The sequence below is a fragment of the Orcinus orca genome, chromosome 1, assembly GCF_937001465.1.
Source record: "Orcinus orca chromosome 1, mOrcOrc1.1, whole genome shotgun sequence".
Taxonomy (NCBI): domain Eukaryota; kingdom Metazoa; phylum Chordata; class Mammalia; order Artiodactyla; family Delphinidae; genus Orcinus; species Orcinus orca.
This window is the reverse complement of record NC_064559.1, coordinates 160,562,768-160,586,989: the sequence shown is the minus strand read 5'-3', so window position 1 is coordinate 160,586,989 and position 24,222 is coordinate 160,562,768. Positions and strand designations below refer to the sequence as shown.

At 38.2% G+C, this 24,222-nt stretch overlaps 1 protein-coding gene across 10 annotated transcripts in view; it reads left to right on the top strand.

The window, feature by feature from the left end:
- Window positions 1-24,222, top strand: part of NFIA (nuclear factor I A) — a 398,082-nt gene that overhangs the window by 176,889 nt on the left and 196,971 nt on the right. For all 10 annotated transcript variants that reach the window (XM_049697059.1, XM_049697052.1, XM_049697061.1 and 7 more), the window contains exon 3: window positions 13,519-13,584. In XM_049697059.1, the coding sequence (XP_049553016.1) occupies window positions 13,519-13,584 (66 nt within the window). The remainder of the gene's footprint in view (window positions 1-13,518; window positions 13,585-24,222) is intronic.

Genomic DNA, 24,222 nt, shown 5'->3' with positions numbered 1-24,222 from the left:
TAATACTGTAAATCTGAAAAGACAGAGGTGATATTGAAATCACTCTGAACCCCAGGTTTGGGCCTTGGCTGTGTGAATGCTGCAGGGGGTTAAACATTGCTTCAGGAAGCTCAGCAGGGATAGGGTGTAGGGGTGAGTTGGGGTAATAATGGGGTATGATTGGCAGGTAGAACTACTCGATTTTGTTCTATACGCTGGTGCTCCAGCTTCCTCTTGTCTGTAGGCTTCCACCGTGACCAAAAAATTGAAAAAACCATGGAACCCAGAGATTTGTCATTTTTGTTAAATAGAGAACAAACAGATAAACCATTTCCTATTTGTAGAAATCTCCACCTCCTCTCTCCTCCCCTAATAGACTTAGGAAAGTGTGCTCAGAAACACTTCATGTTACCACCACTGGTGGAGATTGGGGGGTTGGGGGGAATAGCTACTCTTAAAAAACAAGTAATATACACTTTAATAAACGATCCAGAATTGAATGAGTGGAATTCTTAGTCAACATTATGAGCTACCTCAGAACTGAATAAAAGCTCACAATGCCTTGCACACAGTAGGTGCTAAATGTTTGATGAACTGAAATAAGCTTCTTCCCCTAGGAATCACTAATTATTAGTCATTTTTTAAAGTGACAATGGTTCTTGAAAAGTGAATCAGAATGAAGTTCCAGTCACCCACTTAGACTTTTTGATCAGGAGCAGGTGTTGAAGATAGCACCTCTATTAGAAACTTTCCAGAAAACATGATTTTTTTTTTAAATAAAAATAAATCCAGGTGGCAAATAAGAAACTTTTTTTTTTTTTTGCGGTATGCGGGCCTCTCACTGTCGTGGCCTCTCCTGTTGCGGAGCACAGGCTCCGGACGCGCAGACTCAGCGGCCATGGCTCACGGGCCCAGCTGCTCCGCGGCATGTGGGATCTTCCCGGACCAGGGCACGAACCCGTGTCCCCTGCATCGGCAGGCGGACTCTCAACCACTGCGCCACCAGGGAAGCCCGAAACTTTTTTTTTTAAAGCACATCCCAAAGATAGTTCATTTGCCTAATCCTATGTAAACTATTACTAGACATTGTATGGAAGACAGTTTAATTTTAGGATTATTACTAAGCAAATTACTCATCCATACTGAGTTACTGAAATGGAAAATACTTATCCCCCCTTCAACATAACCACAGAAAAGAATGTACATTGCATCCTAAAATGAAAATAAAAATGACAGATAAAATGAACTTCAGATGAAGGTGAAAGCACATAAGCTCAACTGGCACCTAACTGGGTTTATGTGGGTAGGACCCCGTGATCTGTGGTGAATTTCTGAAAGCTTTTCTGGATTCAAAGCTACGTAAGTAAATTCATGTGTTTTAATTATCTAGGTTCGTTTTTTTCTTTTTATGTAGGGTGTTTGCAGTTTTCTCATTTGTATCAACTCACACATTTTTGAAATTTTATAATTTAGTATAGTTTTGGTTATAGATTAAAGTTCACTGACTAATCTTTTTAGCATGTTTAACTGCTCCATGGTATAAAGATACACAGAACTTGATGGCTTCCAAGTGTGGTTCAAACATCCAAAGCACTTGAGATTAGCACCATGTGAAGAAATTTTAAAATATTGTACTGCAATTAATTTTAAATAACTTAGCACTGCATATGTCAGGGAGAAAGCCATGATAGAATCCAAATGGAAACTCCTAAAAGTGAAATGATTCAGTACATTTAAATCATTTTATCTATCATAAAGACATAGAAGCAAAACATATATGATTATTTCCACTTGCAAAATGCTTGGGTGAATTTCTAGAGAATCAGCTATCACTTGAACTTTGTTATGATGCTGTGGGAGTCTGAGGACAAGTTTTTGGTTGACCAAATGATAGCTCCCTGTTTTCATGCATATTTGTTAAAAGTCTAGAAACCAAGTTGTTAGGGAAAAGTTATTGTCAATGTGGAAACTGAAAACACATTATTAAAAATATATATATTTTACATTACATATTATAACAACACAGGGATTATGGGCACCAACCCTACACACAGTCAAAAATCCTCATATAACTTTTACTGTAGAAAAAAATCTGCTTATACAGTGAACCCGCACAATTCAAACCTGTGTTGTCAGTGGTTGACTGTATATATGAGAGGGTATATCTAAAGTGTTTTTGAGAAAGTATTGTCCTCAATACTAGTCTAAGACCTAAGACCTAGGCTAAATTCTTCAAGGATACCTTATACGGTAGCTCGTGAAACAAAAAGTTTCCTGGTGTTCTGAATTACATAATGGGTTAAGAAATAAAAAGAAAACACTGTTTATTGGCTCCTGTAGTCAGGACTGGCCAAGTCACTGAAGATAAACATTTACAATTCATAGTAGGGTATTTGTCATCATTTATAAGGTAAAGAAGAGATAGTCTGACTTATAATGATTATTGAACTCATGTTATTTCTAGTTGTACTTATGATCAGCAGCTAATATCACCCAGTCCCTTTTGATGAAATGTGGGTCCCAACCTTGAATGCAGCCAGAAGACCAACAACCTGATTGCTGATGATCTGTTTCAAATTAGAACTCTAGGGCTGGAAACAACCTTTACGGGTACCTAACCCCCCTCATTCTGGTCCTGAATCTAGGACCAGAAAGCCAAGCCTATGAGTCCCATAAGGTCTGTTCTCACCACATGGGATATACCACCAACCAGTCATGCAGTCTCCCCAAAGCCAGAAAATTTACCCCCAAACATCTGTTGACATCTCTCAAGATAGGCCCTATTGTATTTCATGGCCCTGAAAGAGCAATTCTTTCACCCTCTTCAATTCCATTTCAACAAATATCTGTTAGTACGTATATGTTCTAGATACCATGCTCTGTGCAGTAAAAATAATGAGACAAGGGCTTCCCTGGTGGCGCAGTGGTTGCGAGTCCGCCTGCCGAGGCAGGGGACGCGGGTTCGTGCCCCGGTCCGGGAAGATCCCACATGCCGCGGAGCGGCTGGGCCCGTGAGCCATGGCCGCTGAGCCTACGTGTCCGGAGCCTGTGCTCCTCAACGGGAGAGGCCACAACAGTGAGAGGCCCGCGTACCGCAAATAAATAAATAAATAAATAAATAAATAAATGAGACAAGAAATAAAAGTAAGTAGTCAATGTGATTCTTTAACCAGTTTCTATACATTAGCAAACGTATGCAGTGTACAGTTAGAGTTATAGCTGCTATAACTTACAAGGCATTTTAAATCATGCCATTCAGTTCTCATAAACTTGAAAGTCAGGCATTTGGAAGATGAGTAAATTGAAATTCAGAGAAGTAAAGGGGCTTGCCCAGTTCCACAAAGCGAATATAAATGGCCAAGAAGGGACCCAAACTCAGGTTTTCTAATACCAAGTCCTCTACCTTTTTCAGTGTACCACAGCTACCTTTGTTAAACAGTCATTTCTGTTAAGGGGAGTACACCAGGCCTGATTAGGAATATTGTCTATGAAATTCTTTCTAAGGGGGAAAAAACCTGATTTTTAAAAACCATTTTGATATTTTACACCATTCCCAACAATGCTAACTATGCAGTAATATACCTTCATCTTTCACTTGAAAGGACTCTGCCTAAACCTCTCTATATCTTACTAGAAAAGTTAATCCCAACCATCCATTCCCACCAACAGTTAACATCCAGGCTACTGTAAATTCTGTTACAAGGCTACACTTAGTGGTACAGTACTGATTGCGAATGGTAAGAGAATAAAAGCCATTACAAATGTGCACAATAACGTGTTGCTGTACATTAACTTCACCAGAGGACAGGACTTAATCAAGAGGGGATGCCACAGAACCTTGATTTTGTTATCGTTATTCCGATTGACTGAGAGATCCTTGAGAGCAGAGACCTGGCTTTTTAAAATTTTTATCACCACGTACGCAGGGAGAAAGGCTCATAGTAGATGCATTGATGAATGCCTGAATTAATGAATGGAACAAGTAAGCCCAAAGACAACGAAGTCAAAAGGAAGCAGTGCTTTTTCAGGAGACTCTTCCAGTATCATTTTCCCCTTTGGTTAGTAGTCGTGGTCTGAACATTGGAGCACTGCAGAATCCCAGGCTTCTCCAAAAATCTCTGGCTATCGCTGGTGTTAGGACTCACAGACACACTGATAGTCCTGTTTTCTCAAAAGCTTCAAGGGAGGGAAAAGAAAGGAAAGGAAGAAAGAAACAAGAAAACCCAAACTTCCTGATTTACCCAACCGCAGAATCTTCAGCCTTCTCATTAAGGCGTCTGCATTTTTTAGGCAAATTGTTACTATGCCATTCTCATCATCTCCTTTGACAGCATTATTCTCTGGTTATGGATATGACACGGTCCAGTGATTTGATTTGTGAGAGGTTGGTCATTTAGTCAGTGGATTGAAATCTCTTCCACCATGCTTTCTCCCTGTGTCCCAACCCTTCCCTTCCCACCCCCCACCAATTCTTAATTCCCTTTCCTCCTTTTTTCCTTTCCAAGCAGGAAAATGTCGCAGTAAACCCCACTACCTTGTCATCCAAAATTCCATGGGAGCCTTTGCTCAGGGGGTCTTCTTCTTGAGGCCTTCACCTTACTTTTAGACAGTTGTCATTATCTTTGTATAAAGGTCATAGCTAAATTGAATAAAAGGAAAGCTGTGTTTTCCTGTCGATGCACAAAGGCAGTATTGACTTCCCTAATCCAGTTTGCTGAGGGGTGAGAGAATTAAATTAGATATCTAAGCACAGAAATTGAGAGCCTTTGAAAACAAAGATAAGGAGACAAGACTGTATTTTCCCTTTTCCTGGGAGCTCTGGGCTCAAGATTTTGCAGGTGTGTCATCTGATCCATGGCTTGCATCGATCAAAACTGTGCCAATGCATATTTAATTAGCAAGGGGACCCTGGATGCATTATAGCCATCATCCCTATATTGAATGGACTGTCAGACTTTCTGCACACTTCTCCACCCCTACCGTCCCCTCAACCCATGCCCCCTCCCTTGCCTCCTTGTTTGGGAAGCTTCTGCATTTTGTCTGAGCAGCTAAAAAGTTTCTTTGTTTTTAGCTGCTGATGCATACAGCACCACTGAGGAGAATACAAACAAGTAGAGTCCTAAAGTGTTTATTTTGTCTAGGAAGACAAGCTCAACCAATTTGATGCCTTTGGTAAGATTTTCAAACCCTATAGAAAACCAACAAGAAAAATAAAAAGAAATACACTTTTCAACTCTTCATGTTTAGATTTCTTTAAAAGAGTCAGTTATATTAGGATTAAAAAAAAAAGAGGATCCCGGGATAGATACTTTAGTAATAGAATAAAAGAATAAACGTTTTACTATTACGATAGAAAAAAGTATATATAAAAAAAAACCTCCCTGGTCTTGATCATTAGATAGGGCATGTTAGCAAATTTTTTATTTATCAGTCCAAATTGTATGGTAAAATTCACCATTCTGTCCTGAGGCTATCGTGCCTTTAGGGAATTCAATGAGTGTAGAAAAGTTAAGATAGAAGGTGAGCAAAAGTTAGAGTTGGATGTATTTTTTAAAAGTTTCAAAGGTTTCATAGGAACGTCTATTGGTGGGGGTCCTTAAAGTGTTGGGAGGTTTGGAGTTTTGCCTCCAACAGGTTATTTCATGGGATTATGGTCACCGTTGATTTTCACACAGGTTACAAAGCCAGACAGAGTGTTGTCTGATAAACAGATGTAAGGAACCAAGTCTGCTTAGAATAAAGAGCAACAGACTGTGAGCACATATTTAGGATTCATTTAAACTCATCAACATAGTCTAGCTCATAGTTCTCTGTCTCTAGTCTACTTTTGAGGTAGCTTCTTGCTGGTAAAGTAACAAGGAATTTTTTTTTCTTACTACAATTTGCTGTGGAGACTCATGGGAAATTCATTTGCATACATCTTGTTACAAAGACTGACTACTTCCTGGCTTAGACAAAGTGTTGCCTGATAAACAGACTTAACACACAAATGTCTGTCTGGAATAAACAACGGCAAGCTGAGATTTAAATTTCCATTATCAGAGATAATCTCTTTCCCAGTATATTGGAATTAAGAACCTTTACTTTAAAACCAGGGCTCTGATGCTGATGTTTTCTACCAGAATCATGTCATGTGTGGGCTGGGGGTGATTTTTTTAAAAGAAACAAAAATGTGTATGGATGGGAAGATTTATATTGCAGAGGTAAAAGTACATTTCTTTTTGGGGGACCTTACAGTTTCAAAATCAGGTCTTCTTGCATTATTTTATTTGATCCACACAACAACTCTATTAAATTAGGCAAAATAGTCATTAGTGTTCCCATTTTACAGGTGAAAAAAATACGAGATCCAGAGTTAAATTATATAGCTCAGATTTTTTTAGGATTCCATCTTTTTACCTTTTCATACTTCTTTCAATAGTGAAATATGAATGCAAAAAAAGTTAATCCTTAGAATACTAACTGAACTTAAATAGCCATGATTATCCTCAACAGAGATCATTTTATTATTTTAATGAAATTTTTTACAGATATCCAGACACATGAAAATAATGTGTATAGACTATAACTAAATTATGCATCATTTTCATTTGACACATTTGTTTTTATAGTATGAAAGTATACAGGGAGTTTTTCTACTTCCAGTTGTATAGATTTGACTACATAAGTCATCTTCAAGTATATTTTCTTCTAAGAACCCCAAGGACTTACTGTTATAATTAATTTTGTTTGTGAAAAAAGTGACTCAAAAGGGGAAATTGAGCACAATTCTGATATGCAATAATGTTATACTCATGGCTTTTTAGGCAGGTCTTTGTTTACTCATGAGTGGGTACGTAACCAGGTTGACTCACTAATGTGAGTTCTGAATTGATCAACAGATCACCATCACATGTTAACACAGCCCCTGTTATGAGAAAAACAAAATTCCAAGTGGTTATGTCAATTTTAGTTTATTTTAGTCAGAGACCCTTGTCAAAGAAAATACGAGAAATTATAAATTTATTCAGAGTATCGTGCTTACATATCTTTTATAATCACCACATTCTTTCCATTGACTTCACTTATAACTTTGCTGAAAAACCCGATGATGACTGGAAATCAGCCTCATGCGAAGACTGAAGGTTTAAAGATTGAGTCATTTGGTCTTTACTTTCAGAGTGACTGAATTTGTAATTTTCAAAGCTTAGAAATGATTCCCCCTCAGTGTCATAACACAACAATGGTGAGACCATTTTACTTTTTTCTCAACGTGTTAAAACTGTGTATCATTCCACAACCTCCCTGTGCATGTAGCCAAATAACACGTTTATGAGTAGGTGATAAGACAGTTGAATCACTCTTCAACCTAAACAGTCTCATCATCAGACACAGCCCTGACTAAACAGATGGGCCCTGAATACCAGCATTAATGCCAAAAAATCTAATTCCTGCAAATTTAATATTTCACAAATTCTTCTTCCGAAAGGCATGTAAAAAAAAAGTTTTAAGAAAGAAAATGGTAGTCATCTAGATTATATAATGCTTTTAAGTTCCGACCCCGAAAATGCCATACCCGGGAGTGGCTAAGGGGTGGATCTCCTGAGCAGCTGGCAGCCCCCGGGGTGGTCTGGTGGAGCCCTTCCAAGTCTCTGCTGCGTGATCACAGCCTTCCCGCTCGGATTCGGATTAGAGGATTCAAGGGCCAACGTGTACAAACTAGCCTGGTCCTTTTGGAATTAGGGTTTTCCTTCTGCCCCATCTCCCCACCTCCCTTCTGGTGAAGAAGGATTTGCTGTGCATACCTTGATTACTGCGGTTATCATGACACATGCAATTCTAGCTTACTGGGAAAGTTACACAGATCAAATTTTGTATTTTAAATACAGTAAAGATAAGACTTCCCATTTAAGGAACCATGGAGTGTTTCCATTTTCAAAGATAAGAAAACTTTTATGGTGTGACTCACCTCATAATTTGTTTTAAAAACCAGGTTATTGTGTATTTGTTTTTCATTAAGTAGGCCACAGTCATATGCATTCATTACCATTAAATATTGGTTTGATTGTTTACTGAGCTTAAAGGATTTATCCATTCTCTGAAAATGCTGATGATAACTGAAGATTTTTGGTGGTCCAGATTTAATGATAGTATTACAAAATTCTGTTTGTTCTTTGCCAGACCATGATGGATACTGTTACATGTAGTGGATGGTATTGTATTCATCAGTTTTACTCGTAAGCCCCAGATTGTATATACATATGTGCACCTGTGAAGGGACATTCTACATCTCAAAGGTTTTTAAAATATTTCCTCACACCTCAGTCTTTAAGGTCATGGTGATACTGGAAAAAATAGACAATGTTCCTAAAGTTTATAAAGTACTACAATAATATTTCTTTTATAACTGCAGCTATGAGAGAGACTAATAAGCAAAATGTGACTCTTATAGCCATTTTTCTAGATTTCCTTACTGTAATAAACATCTTACGGTACTGAATGATCAAAATAGAGTAATTCTAAGCCTTATACTACTAATCAGAAATAGATTTCTGTAACATCATGGACGTAGAAAAATGAATCTTGGATTCTTTGGCTCGACTCTTTCGCAAACTACTCATCTTCCCAAACCTCTGTAAGAAAAAAAAGAATCTACCTAAATTTTTAAAATCTTTAAGTGCTACAATCCTAGGGGGTATTTATTATATTCAGAGTATAATCACCCTATTCCTTATTGTCTTTTACCTCAGGAATGTTCCTGACGCTTCATTTATTTGCAGGAAAGTATTCATTCCTAACTTTGCCTTTTCTTTTTCACACTATGAAGAACAACTTCATCTCTTTTTGGCGGCATTTTCACTTTCTTTCACTTGACTAACTCGTCTTTGTTTCTGGATGCCTTCTGATTTCTTCGTATCACCTTTAAATTTGGGAGATTTAAAACTGGACACAAAATTCTAACAAAGACTTTTCAAGCTTCATCCTTAACCAAATCAGTATGCATGTAGGGAGGTTGAACTTAGGTGAAATTATTTTTCCCCTGGAACCTGAATTTGTACTTTCATGGTCCATAGACTTTTGTTGATATCATGTTGACTGAATAGGAATTACATTGGTTTGTTTCGGGGTGGGAAGGGTTCCCCACCACTGCGTGGCTGCTCTTCTTTTATCAGCTGTTCACAACAGCAGTTGTTAGGATTTTGAGTCCCTCTTCGGGCATCAGAATATGGCAGCTTTCTCTTATCTTTGTGTTTTTTTGAATGTGTGAAATATTTCTGCCATCCATCATTTTAGCCTGCACACATTTCTGGGGGGCCTTTTATGTGTCAGACACCACTCTCAGCTCTTACTATTCTAAGGAGCCTCTTGTGGGTGTGTCGGCCAGGGGATCAGAGGAGGTGATTGTCTGCAACTTCTAAACGCTGTGCAAGATTTCCTACTCACGAGCCAGAGGGATGTGTCTCTCTCTTCCTTGCCAGGTCCCACGAAGGGAGATATGAAGCAGAAATAAAGACCTTTTCTACCCTCCTTTTTCATTTCATAAGTCCCAATCTGCTTTTAGGTGTGAATTTAGTATATTTTCAGTCACTGGCAGTGGTTCAGCATTAGAAAGCTGAACAACAAGTGAAAATTCATCTCTTTAGTTCAGCGGTTAACAAATCCTTAGCTGGGCCAGGTACCCTTGGAAGGTACTAGGGGGTAAGACTAGAGGAAGAAAGGAATTCTTTTCTTATGGAGCTCAAATTCTCATAGGAGATCATTGAAGAGTACCTTAGTGCAACATAATGTAAGTCACATTGTAAGAGATGTATGGCCAATAAAAGAGGAATCAGAGAGGAAAAGTTTAATTCTGGGTCGAGCACAAGGAAGAGTTAACAACATTCCATCTTTGCATCACGCCTAGAGAACAGAAAATACGTGGAAGCGATGTCTATATTTTTGCCTGACCAGTTTTACCATATTGACATGCTTTTGTCACTCTTCACCATACCAAAAGGAGTATTCTCTGAGGTTCCAGGTTGAAGGGGAGCAGAAATGAGGTTAGGGGGACTGGATCCATGCATAAGTAGCAAATCCAGTACAAGGTTTCTGTTCCTGCAGTGCACATGCTTATGGAAGCAGAGGCTAGTGTGCAGGCATTAGGATTTATTTTATTCCTTTCCCTAGTGATTATATTGATAGTGAAATATCTTTGTCTGAGTACTCCAGCAATATAGCTGTAGGCGCCATAAAAATGCATAGGTAGATGACTGCCAGTTCAATTAAGAGGTCTCAATCCAGCCTCCTATATGAAAACCCTGTCAATTTTAGGTTTAAATTTCTGCTCATAAATTTTTTACAAACCAGAAGAAAAATTGCTTTTCTTTTAGGTTAGGTTGAAGTCTAAGGTTCCTTAAACAAAAAACAAATCCCTAGATGGAAAAAAAACTGATAATCCTAATATACTTCCTCACAATAGCATTTCCAACTCCATCATTTAAACACATTTTAAATTATATTCTCTTCATTGTAATATACAAATTTTCTGGCTTTCAACCAGGGAACCAGAGGAAGTCACTGCTGTGGGAGACTCAGATACAGGAAGGGCACCCAATTCTATGCAGGTGGTTCTTTTTTTTCTGGGGCCTCTAATTATTTCAGGTGGTGGGAATCAAAAGACCATGTGATAATTGTCCCCAAAAGTAAGACATAAAGTTACCTTGGCTTCTGACAAGTCTCTACCAAGTATTTAAAACAGAAAAGTAAATTAGTTGCTAACCTTCGTGATAGTGTTTTAATGCAAATGCTTAAGAAAGAGATCTTTCATTTGTATCAATTATGTATGGGTAGAAATTAATTTATAATTCTGGTTATCTGGTCGGCTCCATACTTAACAGCATTGGTGACCTTTTGCAATACCAGAGAAAGTATCCATGCGTTCTCAGCATAGAATTGCACCAGCACTGGGTAATTTTGTTCCTTGTTGGTTCAAAATAGAAACGGCATTCAACAGCCCATGGTAGAAAATAATTACCTAAGTCTTTAGATCATTTAACTTTTCTTGTAGATCTTTGGCCTTCCCTATCCATTACCAAGATGGTGTATTTTAGTATTCAGTCCTCCGGTGGAGAACAGTATCCCCAGCTTTTGAATAAAAGTGGAGAAATTAAATTCCGTTTTCAATTTGGCTAGATGCCTTCTCCAGTGTTTGTATCTGAGCTTTCACAAGAGTGCTGCGGCCCCTTTCAGACCAACTCTGAGCTGTTTTCCTGCCACTCAGTCATTTGCTGTTTGTTTGCTTCTTTTTCTGTGGCTTGGAATTTTAAACTTTCTTTGAACGTATCTATTGCCATCTTTTGTTGCTGTTCATGTTTTCTATAATTATGCTACATTTCTATAAATATAGGGTGACAAACGTAAAAGAAAATTTAAAAGGACAAAGGAGTCCACTTTTAGATTATTAAAACAATTGTTTGAATCACTCATTATTTTTTTACCTTAGCTTAGTATTAATAGTTAAATATCAGAAAAGTAATTGGCTAGGGTATATTTAAATTAATTGAGATAAAAAATATTTTTCTTTTTGTAAAGTGATTAATCGTAAAGATATTACATCAAGAAAAAGAATATTGGCTAAGCTATCATATAGAAAGTTAGGTTTGCCAGTCTTATTCCAAAGAAAATGTTCTATTTGGCAAAATTTTATGTATCTATTCTGGGACATGATCAGAAAGAATTTTAACTTTCCCTAAGACAAACTTAGATATTTTCTTTAATTTTAATAGTGGATATTAATGGTTTAAAATTTTCTAGTACAAAAATAATGAAGGTATGCCTTTCTCCTAAAACATGCTGAATTACTTCTAAGAATGTTGAATTTGTAATTTTTAATGACGAAATTACAGGATATTCCCTTAGAAAAAGAGAAGGTAGTCCTGCCGTGTTTTTAAATCATTTGCTATAAAAATAATGTTAATTTATGGAGTTAAAATTTCAAATGTAATCCGATATAAATTGTATTCCAATTTTCAGTGCAGATTTTGTATTTAACTTTGTGGTTCATTTTGAAGAATTTGTCTAAAGTTTTCTGACCTGTAATGCTTTTTGTTTGTGTCTTCACTATGGCTATTGTTACATTATGATAAAAGCTATCACTTTGCCAGACAAATAAAAATTCAAATTTTCACATCATTTGCTATTTGAACCTTTGAATCAATCTAGAATTTTTTCTCTAGTTACCAGGTTAAGAGCATCTGAAAATTTTTAAATAGACATTTAAAAAATAGTACTTCCCAATAATTAAAATCTTCATTTGCCTAAAAGCAGGAGGCCTTTCTTAAAGTAATAACTTAGCGCTTCTCTCGACCTAGGGTCACTAGTCGTGCTGCTACCTTTTGCAGTAGTATCTCCAAGAAAGAGAATGCTAAAACTGTAACTCTGTTGAAATAGAATTAATATTTTCAATTTAATCACAGTTAAGTGTCATGACCTTTTGGATCTTGCATTGAACTTCTTGCTGAAATGTGGTCAAATTTCAGGCAGCCCATTCTAACCCTGTGAAGTCAAGGTAAAGTTCAGATCCAGGCTTTCCACAGATACAGAGATTTTTCTGAAACTTTTTTTTGCTTGTTTTTTGATAATGTTATATATTGTTTCAAGTCTCAGAAAATGCTTTACGTAAAAAACTCTCTTCTTGACATATTTTGCCTTTTTTCTCCTTTCCCCCCAAAATGTATCATAAGTATTCCTACTTCTAATTCTGTGAAATTTTTTGATCTAACTTAATTTTATCTCATCTTAAAATTAAATATCACTTTATTTTAAATTATCTCATTTAGAAGTTAATTTGATTGAATCACATTTTTTCATTTGAAAATGATTGTGTTTTTAAAATAAAAAATAAATGGGATCCAATAAAGGTGTGCAGGAACCTGTTTTTGCTCACAAGGCCTGTTAGGATCTCCCAAATGCAGCAGTACAAGAGGAAAATAATACTTATAAAGTGGGGGAGAAAGATATCTTTGAGTGATCCTGTTATTTTAAGTAAATGCACTAGAATATTAGGATTCTAGTATTTAATGGTGTTAGTCTGCATAGTCTGTTGCTGTAATACAGAGCTAAATATCAACAGAACTTGTTTCTGTTGTTTGGGTTGCTTTTATATACCAGCTTCAAAATATGTTTTGACACTTTATTATGTTCTGAATCAAGCTTCAGATGTGTGTAATGAAGGATGAAGTCTTTATCAGACTCTAGTGTATAAATAATGGAGAAGAGCAGTTTGGAAATGGTGTCTCCGTAAGAGGATGGTTTCTGAAGAGTTTCAAGTTATGATCTGGCGCAAGCCAAGTGCCACTGGAGGTGGCAACAGAACCGAGAGTCGTCTCTGAAGGCACGGGCTGCGGCCTCTGCTGCTTTTCACCCCCTGTCTTTTCTCTCTTCTTTTTTCGATCCTCATGTCACTTCTGTAACGTTCTCATTCCTAGTTTCCATGCTGAACCTTTTGAGAAAGTCTGGCACCTCTGATCCACTTTCCTTCACAGACCCTGTAATTTTTGGCTGTATTTTTATGTTTTTCAGATTCAAGTCAATCTGAAAGTCCCAGCCAGCCAAGTGACGCTGACATTAAGGACCAGCCAGAAAATGGTAAGTTTACTTTGGGACTCTTGACTGCTGCTCTGAGAGTCCATGGTAGCCAGCAGCCAACCAAGTACAAGGCTTTTGAGGTCTGCCCCTATGGGCGGCCCACGGTAGGAACAATCTTGAGGACTCAAGGAGTTTTCTGGGCCACTCTAGCCTCCCCAAACCCTTCCCCTCAGCCACAAACCCTATCAGGGTACTCATAAGAACCTTCGTTCCCAAGAAAGTTGATTACTGTGAGAGGCGGTGTTGATTTACCAGATCAGGATCTTTTACAGCGTAAGTGAGGCGCCAACGCCTTTTCATTTCAGTTCCTTTTAAGGTGGCAAGTGACCCACAATCTTCTTCACTAGTGATTTAAGTTTATTGACTGACAAGTATTTTTGAGGCCTTTTCAAAGCCTTTGCTAATTGCTTTAAGAAAATCATCTCTGCCTTTGAAGGATTTTTCACTTCAAATTGTCTAAAATAAAACACTAAGGATACGTGACAGAATTAAACTCATCAGTTGCATAAATATATAAACTTTCCGTGGCAGAAACTTGACTAACCTAGAATACACACTTTATATATGAATATAATAGTATCCACTAAAATACTAACTGTGTGGTATATGCACTCCAAGGACGAAAAAGGTTGTCATAGGTTAGAATTTAAGATTGAGTAAAGCCATCAGTTTCAATAAAAATCAAGAAGTAAACTCGTGATACCCATGACATGCTAAACGTTGTATTATACACTTTCATAGATATCATCTCATAAAATTCCAAAGTGATCTTCCCTGGTGAGAGAGCTGAAGACTCTAATGGGAACTTGACCTTGAGGGACCTTTGAGGGGAATACGGCACGGAGGCTAAAAGCTCAGGCTGTGGTGTCAGACCTGTGTTCAAAGTCTGCCTCTACTTCTTCCTGCCTTTGTAATGTTGAATAGGTTATTTACCCTCCCAGAGTATTGATTTATTCCTCATCTTTGAAGTGGTATGGTAATAGTTGTATTGACATGTTGAAGAATTAAATAAGATAATGTGTATAACATACTTACCATAGTATCTATCATAGACTTTACACTAAAAAAGCTGGCTGTTGTTCAGTATTCCTTGTATTATTTTTCTAGTCAGTATAGTTCTACCATACATTGTTTTTCACTTACTTAGAATGACCTCATTCCTCCTGACTCTCTTCTTTTTGTTGTTCTATCTATTTTTACGTTTTGATCTCCATCTGATCTTTTGGAATAGATAGGTAAACTGAATTATGTCAGTTTTGTGGGGTGGAGGATTGAGTTTACCACACTGAATATCCTATCACTGATTTCTCAGGATTCGTTTCATTTCCCAAGCCTGGGAAATTCTCTATAACATTGTTGGGCTCCCATATTAAATATACACTATCTGACTATTCCTCTCCTCAACCTGGTATTTTGGTGGTATTTTCCTTATCAAAGTCATCTTTTCACAGCAGGCATTAAAGAGAGAGAGAGAGAGAGAGCGCGAGAGAGCTCTGAAGGCTTGTTTTTAGTGTCATAAACAGCTACATCTTATTTTTTGTTGACATTTTAAAGAGCGATATTTATAGATTAGTTTCATTCTTTATTTCCCACTTGACTTATAGATGATGCCTTATAGTTTCGTTTTCTTCGTACATTATATCTCCATCTAATCTGCCTGAAGTTGTGTCCAGAGATACTCGTTTCACTTTCACCTTTAAGAGCTGGTGGGCTGCCGAGGTGTGTGGTTCACGTGTTTAGGTCTGGCCGCCCCTCTCGCAGGCCTGCGATTCATCTGTCTTCATAAAATGGCCGACAAGCTGTTCACATGCAAATATAAATTGAGAGCATGAGAGGCCTGGCATGCCTTTCTGGAGCTGCTGTAATACCGATATTGTGCGTTTCCCATTCCAAAAAGAAGCGAGGATCGAGCCTGGATTTTTCGGCCAAAGGCACAGAGAGACTGGCCAAGTCCACTGTTAACCCCAGATCACTTGGTGCCACCTCAAGGATTCCCGGTACCATGTGGGAAGGATCGTGTGAGTTCAAAGACAGAAAGTATTAATATCCAGGAGAGACAGTGATAAATTCCTATGTTTCAAATTTCTATTTATTTCAGAGAAAAGCTGAAGTTGGTTCATCTTAGACAATTCCAACTGGAGCTCAGACTAGAGGAATATCAGCCTCTTCGGTTTCCTCTTTCTGCCTTTTGTCAATCTCAGATGAAGTTATTGGAGGAAATATTTCCTCTTCCTTAAAGTCATATAATCCCTAAAGGAAAATAAATGAGGATTTCGGGACTAGGTATTTACATGCATTAGATGACTTTCTGGGGTTGCTTTGATAAAGAGTATTCTTTCGTTTTCATTACCCCAGGTTATGGAAGATGAGTTCCTGAAAAGTTCTTGTTTGTTTGTTTATTTGTTTCATTTTTATTTTTAAGAAGAGAACGCTCATAAGTATATCAACAAAACTCAAGAACTTTTGAAATCTTGGTGGATGAAGAAGTGACAGACCCTGGTCTTCAAACAAAGTGGGAACTCATTATTCCTTATTTATGTATATATTCGAGGGGAAATAATATTCTTTTTATGCTAGCTCTTGAGGAGAAAGGTAATGGGAAACGAATGGTATTTTCCTAGTAAACCATGGAAAATGAGTAGACAAATGGTAACATGCTGTTTCATCCAAAACCATAAACTAGGCCATGTAACTTTACCTAAAGTGGATGCAGCTGTTTCTTCCCTGCCCAACTAGTCTGTTTTTTTTCTGTGGAATTTTTGCTTTCTTTTCTTGTACTCCCTTAAGACTCAACTGTAAAAGAAAACAAATCTTTGTCCAATTACAGTATTAGATGGGAATTTTGAAGGAATTATCTGAAGTCCAGAGATAAAATATCAGAATCTCTGAAACTCAAAATTGGTATAATATAATGATTAAAAAGTCCACCTCTAGAGTCAGACAGGCCTGATTAAATAATGGCTGGGCAACTCTGAATAAGGCATTGCCCCAGCCTCAGTATTCTTATCAGTAAAATGGGAACACTGAAAGATCCTTCCTCATGAGTATTAAAATGAGAATATGCCTGTGAAACAGCATAATGCCGGGTTCGTAGTAAGGACTCAAAGAAAGGTAACTACCACCACTCTCCAGTTAAAGCTCATATCTGTAATGAGATACACATATTCAAGAGGTCAAAAGCTGGGAGCCGTGGAGTGGAAGGGGAGATAATATCAGAAATAAAGCAAGACTCTTTAGATGCAGCTTTTGTAGATACCTACTGTGTTCTGAAATGTCAGGCTTAAGTCTCTTAAATCTGTCCATAATCGCCACAGTGGCACATCTATTTCGCTGTTTAGTTCTCTTCTCCACATTCTGTGTACCTCCCAGGAGTTGAGAGCTACAAAAGTGATTCACAGTTGCTAGAACCTTCAGAATGAATGCTCAAGAAAGTTATTCTGGACAGAGGGGACTCCACTTAGATGTCTTTAATTTTGTCGGAGTTTTTCCTTGGCACAAACCAAGTAGAATCTGGCTTATTAAAACTATAAGCCGATGAAAGATAGGATTCATGACCAATTCCATATGCCTTGAACATGACAGATACCTAGGATTTATTAAAATTAATAAGTAGATAAATATACTGTCATTATCCCCAAGTAGTTTTTGAGTATTTGCTCACTATTGATTTACCAAGAAGTGTTTAAGGAAAAAAAAAAGAAACCCTGGAGAAGTTGAAGTCTAATTTGGGTGTGGGTATAAGTTGTACAGTTGTATGTGTATGACACATGGGCATACATACACAGATATGACTAATACTGCTGGGAAACCAAAGCTATGGGCTATACTAATGGCCATAGTAGATGAGAAGGAGGTGTGATCAAAGATATGCAGTACCAACAAACAACCCAATCTAAAAATGGGCAGAAGACCTAAATAGACATTTCTCCAAAGAAGATATACAGATTGCCAACAAACACATGATACGATGCTCAACATCACTAATCGTTAGAGAAATGCAAATCAAAACTACATTGAGGTATCGCCTCACATCACTCAGAATGGCCATCATCAAAAAGTCTAGAAACAATAAATGCTGGAGAGGATGTGGAGAAAACGGAACGCTCTTGCACTGTTGGTGGGAATGTAAATTGATACAGCCACTATGGAGAACATTATGGAGGTTTCTTAAAAAACTAGAAATAGAACTACCATATGACCCAGCAATCCCACTACTGGGCATATACCCTGAGAAAACCATAATTCAAAAAGAGACATGTACCACAGTGTTCATCACAGCATTGTTTACAATAGCCAGGATATGGAAGCAACCTAAGTGTCCATCAACAGATGAATGGATAAAGAAGATGTGGCACATATATACAATGGAATATTACTCAACCATAAAAAGAAATAAAATTGAGTTATTTGTAGTAAGGTGGATGGACCTAGGGTCTGTCATACAAGTGAAGTAAGTCAGAAAGAGAAAAACAAATACCGTATGCTAACACGTATATGTGGAATCTAAAAAGAAAAAAAGGTTCTGAAGAACGTAGGGGCAGGACAGGAATAAAGACGCAGAAGTAGAGAATGGACTTGAGGACATGGGGAGGGGGAAGGGTAAGCTGGGACAAAGTGAGAGAATGGCATGGACATATATACACTACCAAATGTAAAACAGATAGCTAGTGGGAAGCATCCGCATAGCACAGGGAGACCAGCTCAGTGCTTTGTGACCACCTAGAGGGGCTGGATATGGAGGGTTGGAGGGAGACGCAAAAGGGAGGGGATATGGGGATATATGTATACGTATAGCTGATTCACTTTGTTATACAGCAGAAACTTACACAATGTAAAGCAATTATACTCCAATAAAGATGTTAAAAAAATAAAAGAAGTAAAAATTCCAAAAAAAACCCAAAAATATTTCTTCCAAAAATGATTCTCTTAGTACTTGCCTTGGTCACCTAGAGACATATCAAACTAGACAGCTAGGGGCTTCCCTGGTGGCACAGTGGTTGAGGGTCCGCCTGCTGATGCAGGGGACACGGGTTCGTGCCCTGGTCCGGGAGGATCCCACATGCCGCTGAGCAGCTGGGCCCGTGAGCCATGGCCGCTGAGCCTGCGCGTCCGGAGCCTGTGCTCCGCAATGGGAGAGGCCACAACAGTGAGAGGCCTGCGTACCGCAAAAAACAAAAAAAACCTAGACAGCTTAAAATAAAGAATTCACTTTTTGTGACCTAAGTTTAAAACTTGTCTTCTGTACCAGAAAGAAAGTGAAATTTTATTGGGATAATAAATAACTTTAAAAATTAAAGACTCTTCCTAAAATTATAATTATGCTTATTACTAATATTTCCACATGAATGCACCTGAAAAATTAAGACTCTGTGTTGAGAAGAAAAAAAACTAGAGAATAGATATAATTGAGCAGCATTAACTTAGAAAAGTTACATTCAGGCAGTGGTTTCATGTGTTGAGAACAGCTTTGATTTTCCCCAGAACTCCAGTTACTATTGTTAAAATGTTAAACCTGAAGCAAATATAAGAAAAAATCAAACAATACATTAAAAGTTATTGCAATGTCAAAGACTAAAAAAAAAAAGATATGCAATATCATCATGTTCCTTTATGGTTGATAACCACATAGGGAATGGAATCCCGACAAAGTTCTCAGCTCTGACTGGTATCGTTCATTTAATCATTTTGCATATTACTGAAACCCCCTTTCTGGCTTTTCAAGAGCTCCTGAAGGTTTTAAGCCCTATTTGTTAGACTTTGACTTAGAACACCTACTCAAACCACCTTTGTGAATTCAAGAGTATTTGTGGATATTGGAATGCTTTATATTTGCAATGCTTTCTCGATATTTACAGGGCCTGTGAACAGTCCCCCAGAGCTTGCGTCCTGTGGTGCATCAGGTCAGGCATTACTGCGGGAAAAGCTCATGTGATAGCCCTCCTACTTAATTCAAGGCACACTTCTGTGTGACCACGCTGAGGGAATAGCACAGTCCAACAATGGCACTCTGAAAGCACACTCCCGCACTGGGACTCCCTGTAGATGCACCCTTAACTAAAAAAGGAAAGAAAATGTGGTGTTCCCTTGCTGGAAAAAGAAAAGTTGTGTTCACGTGTGTTTTGGTTTTTTTGTTTTTGTTTTTCCTATTTACTCTCTCTCATCACCTGCACAGGCTGCTAATAATAATAATAACCTCATCTTAGTGGTTTTTAAAATGTGATATTTATAACAGGAAATCAGAGTTGGTATTTAGATAATTTTCTTTAGTTTTAATCGTGTTTGCTCTGCCTCATTTATCTGGTAGTTGCACGTATGTCGGAGACATCAGCCCTCAGATGGGCCTTTGCAATCAGTGGAAGGCCATGAATCGTGATGCTTGCCCCAGATTTTGAAAATTTCCAGCTCTACCTGCCAGTGTGAAAATCACCCTGGAGTACTGGTTGAATCTAGCTTTCATGTTCAACATCTCTATTTATGTCATTCCCATCCTGTATCACCAAACTAGGGATCGTTGCTAAAAGTTGCTGGAGGAGCAAGGAATGTACTTTTCTTCAGTCTCAATTGTCAGTATCTCATTGGTTATCAGTTAACTCACTTCTGTGAGTATTTTGAATATTTTAGTACTTACGAAATAAATTCCAAGGCTACTGACTTCCTGACTTAAGATTTATATGTAGGATTCACTTTGTAAAAGATTTATATGTAGGATTCACTTTGTAACTTGGAGGTGAGATAAGAGAGCTATAAATTTCTGTTTCTTTTTTGGACACACATTCTTTTATCTGACAATATTCTCATAAGAAAGTGCAGACCCTTTGCTTTAACTTGTTTCACTACCTCCTCAAATATGTAGTAGATACATTGCAATATTATGTTATAATATTAGTACATAGTTGGAAGGCAAAATAAAATTCATAACTCCAAATGCTAAGAATTGTTTCTTACTACTGGATGGACTGCTGTTTTAGGAACTATTTTTAGATTACTGGGTCATTATAGTTGGGTCATTTTAGGAATTTTGGAGGCAATGGGCAGCCGAGCAGTCAGCGTTTTATTGGGAAAGCAGGAGCATTCTAGCACCATTGACTTGTAAATGCAACTTGTCAGTATTTCATAATTTGCATGACTTTCTTTTGCAATTACCTAGCAACAGTTATTCTCAGCCGTGTTTTTTCCAAAAACCCTGCAGGGACAGACACAGTAGAGTGACCACCAAAATAACAGCAGTAACAGTAATGATCAATATTCTAAATATTGTAAAGGTCCCAACTCGGGGAGACATTACAACCTAAATGCCTTCTGGTTTCCAGATCTGTGTAATTAAATTCTGACTGATGAATTTTCAGCAATGCAGTGGAGCTAGTCTATCTTCTTTTAGAGACTGGGGAACTAGAATTTGGTTTAATCTAAAAATGTCAGTCTGAGACCAGGTGAATTGTGCTTTCTTAAATATTGTTAGCAGATGTGACCCATCATTGTTTACAGGGGCTCTTGAGAAATGCCTGCAGACAAAGGAAATTCTTGGATCCTGCCTTTTGAAAGATGAGGTACCAGCTGAGGCTTCCCCCATCCGCATGCTGCAGCGTAGAGTATGATGAGCTTTACCACAGGATTCAGGGTAGTTAAGGAGCCTTTTCAACTGAAAAAGAAGGATGAAATTTGCAGTCATTTTAAAGAAGTAGTTTTACCTCTAACATTATGGGTGTTTTATTGTCTACATACAGAGGATAACTAGCTGAACAGACTTTAAGTAGTTGGCTAGTAGCCAATATAGGGAATGTTTTAGACCCCTGTTCCCCTGATTTCCAAATTCTAAAACGGACTGGCTGGGTGGTCTATTTCAGACACAAACCCCACCTCCTCCCCTCTGCCAGTGCCTCACACACAAATAGTTATAGAGGAAAGAAGAAATAAAGAGGTGTCTTTCTGGTCCTCGAATTACTTCATGCCTGTGACTCTTGTTCCAGGAGAGACAACCATTTGGATGTAACATTGCAAATAGAAAAGTGTTTTTAAGTGTTTGTTTATAACTTATATGGGATTGTGTAAATTTATCCATAGATCTCGATTCTCAAAATATGAAGCAAAACAGTTCACGTAGTATTTGAATCGGGCTCAGAAAAGAAATCAAATGCGGTGCCGTCATCACATCACAGTTGCATGGAGAAGGTGTGGTGGAAGGTGTACCTGGTGTTTGGCTGCAGTGCCATCTGCCCTTGTTCTCTGTTCCCTGTGGTCGAAGCCTGGATGGGCTCTGATAGGACCCCTTGACAGATCTCCTTAGAAGGACCTGCAGTGTACTCCTAACGGTCACTTTCACATACCTCTCCATCACTGAAAAATCCGCATGATGAATTTTCAGCGAGGCTAGTTTGGGTCAGGAATAGAGTATGAGCTTTCCTTGCCACAAATAACAGGGTCTGATTTGACATTTGACTATGAATTTGTTGATTTAAATCCTATATATTATTTTGGGGAAAGAATTATACATCTGTGGATCGTATTAGTAAACTGAATGTAATATAAATAATTTATTCAGGGATTTGGAGTAGCTAACCCAGCTTGATTGGTTGTCTGCTAGAAAAATTCATGTGACCACAAGGATTTTTGGCACCTTTTCTCCCTACAGCTTCCTCATTCTTTTTCTCTTCTTCAGGTTTCACTCAGCTCCAGGCAACTCTGTTCCCTTGGCATTACCTTGTCGTTAAGGAAATCTACTGGGATAGCTCAAATCGAGGTGGTGGAGGGGTAATACTTACTGCAGATTACTCTGCTCCATCTCAGTTGTTAATTTCTATACTTGGTTGATTTTATCCCAAAGGGAACAGGGGAGTCTCATATGCCTTATCCACAGGCATCGTATGGCAAATATCCAAAGAGAGAAGTATAAAGGATGTTATGGTGAGGCCCAGCAAAATAGTAATAGGCTTCCAACAATCTCTTCATGAAGGAAAGTCAGTGTTTTCTTAGATCTCTGTAGGCATTTTTGCAACCAGAGAGCTTCTCAGCAAGCAGCATTTGTAAACTCAAGAGATGAACAAGTAGAAGCCAAATCACAGCTTCCGAATAGGTCAGATTAGCAAAGGAGAGCTGCCATTATAAGCCTGACACTGAGCATCTGTTAAGGGGAAATCAGTTGTCCAAGTCACTTAAAGACCTGTACCTCAATTTTCTCATAAGTAATTTAGCAGATAGTTATTAAGAATCCGCTGGGTACATTTGGACTATGTGCTGGATGCATTGAGGGAATACAGTGATGGATCAGACATCCTGTTCTAAAGGACCTGATAGTCTAGTAAGGGGAAAGAGGCTTCATTCATTCATTCATTCATTCATTCAACAAATGTTTATCAAGTGCATTCCAAGAATCAGATACTGCACTGAGCAAAACAGATAAAATCTCTCTTATTCCTTCTGGTGGGAGGAAACAGACAATGAACCAACTAATATATATAATATACCAAATGGTATGAAATATTAGGAAGAAAAGTAAAGCAAGATAAGGGATAAACAGTGGAGGATATGGGCGCTATTTTACGGAGGGTGGTCAGGGAAGGCCTTTTTGATCTGTGGACTTTTGAGCTAAGACTTGAGGAAGGTGAAGAAGAGAATTATGCAGATACTTGGGACTTTTGTTCTAGAAAGAGGGAACAGTAAGTGTAAAGACCCTGAGGCATGTTGGAGGAACACTCAGAGGGTCAGTGTGGCCTGCGGGGCACAAATGAAAGAGGAGCAGTTGGAGGTAGGGGTAGCAGGAAGCCAAATTATACTGGACCTTGTAGGCCAAGGAAAGGACTTGGCACATGCTTGACAAATTATGATATCCTCTACAAGGGTATGCACATACCCAATCCATTCATTTCTTGATGTGGTGGATATGCCCTGAGCCCCGACACTGTGTTAGATACTTAAAGTTAAGTGGTGAATAAAGCAAAAGGCCTAATTCATAGCATTGTCAAAGAAGGAGACTCTCGTCTGCCATGGCAGTATCTTTTAGTATCCCCAAAGGTTTTCCCTTATGTGTGTATCACTGAAAGCAGAGTCACTTGCATGGGATAGTTGGCTTCACATACCCATCATGCAGATGATTCTCTTTTCATTTAATGGAGGTCTAAATCTGTTCAGCTGCAGTTTAACCCCTATCTCAGGACTCCATTTAGATTGTAAATCCCCAGGTCTCAAGTCCACGACCCCGAAGCTTGATTTTTCTCCCTAATAGTTGCCAGATTTAGCAAATAAAAATACAGGAGGCCAAGTTAAATTTGCATTGCAGATCCACAACAAATAAATTTTTTTTAGTATTACATGGACCCTACTTATTACAAAAAAGGATTTGTTGTTTATCTAAACTAAGTCCTGTATTTTATCTGGCCACCAGTCCTAGTTCTCTACACACTCCCATGGAGGTTACATGGGCAATAGTAACAGCAGTATAGGAAAAGGTTTGATTAGTCTGTGATGATTTCATTGATCACAAAGGGTCAAACCACTGGAATTTAACCCACTGAAAATGAGACCTGGGAAGAGTACCACGAAGTTCTAATGACTTGACTGCTTAAATTCCATTCCTCCTGCAGCTGCCGGTACCTAGCCCAGTAGTTATACAATAAGCCACTTGTGTGGCACAGTCAGTGGGTA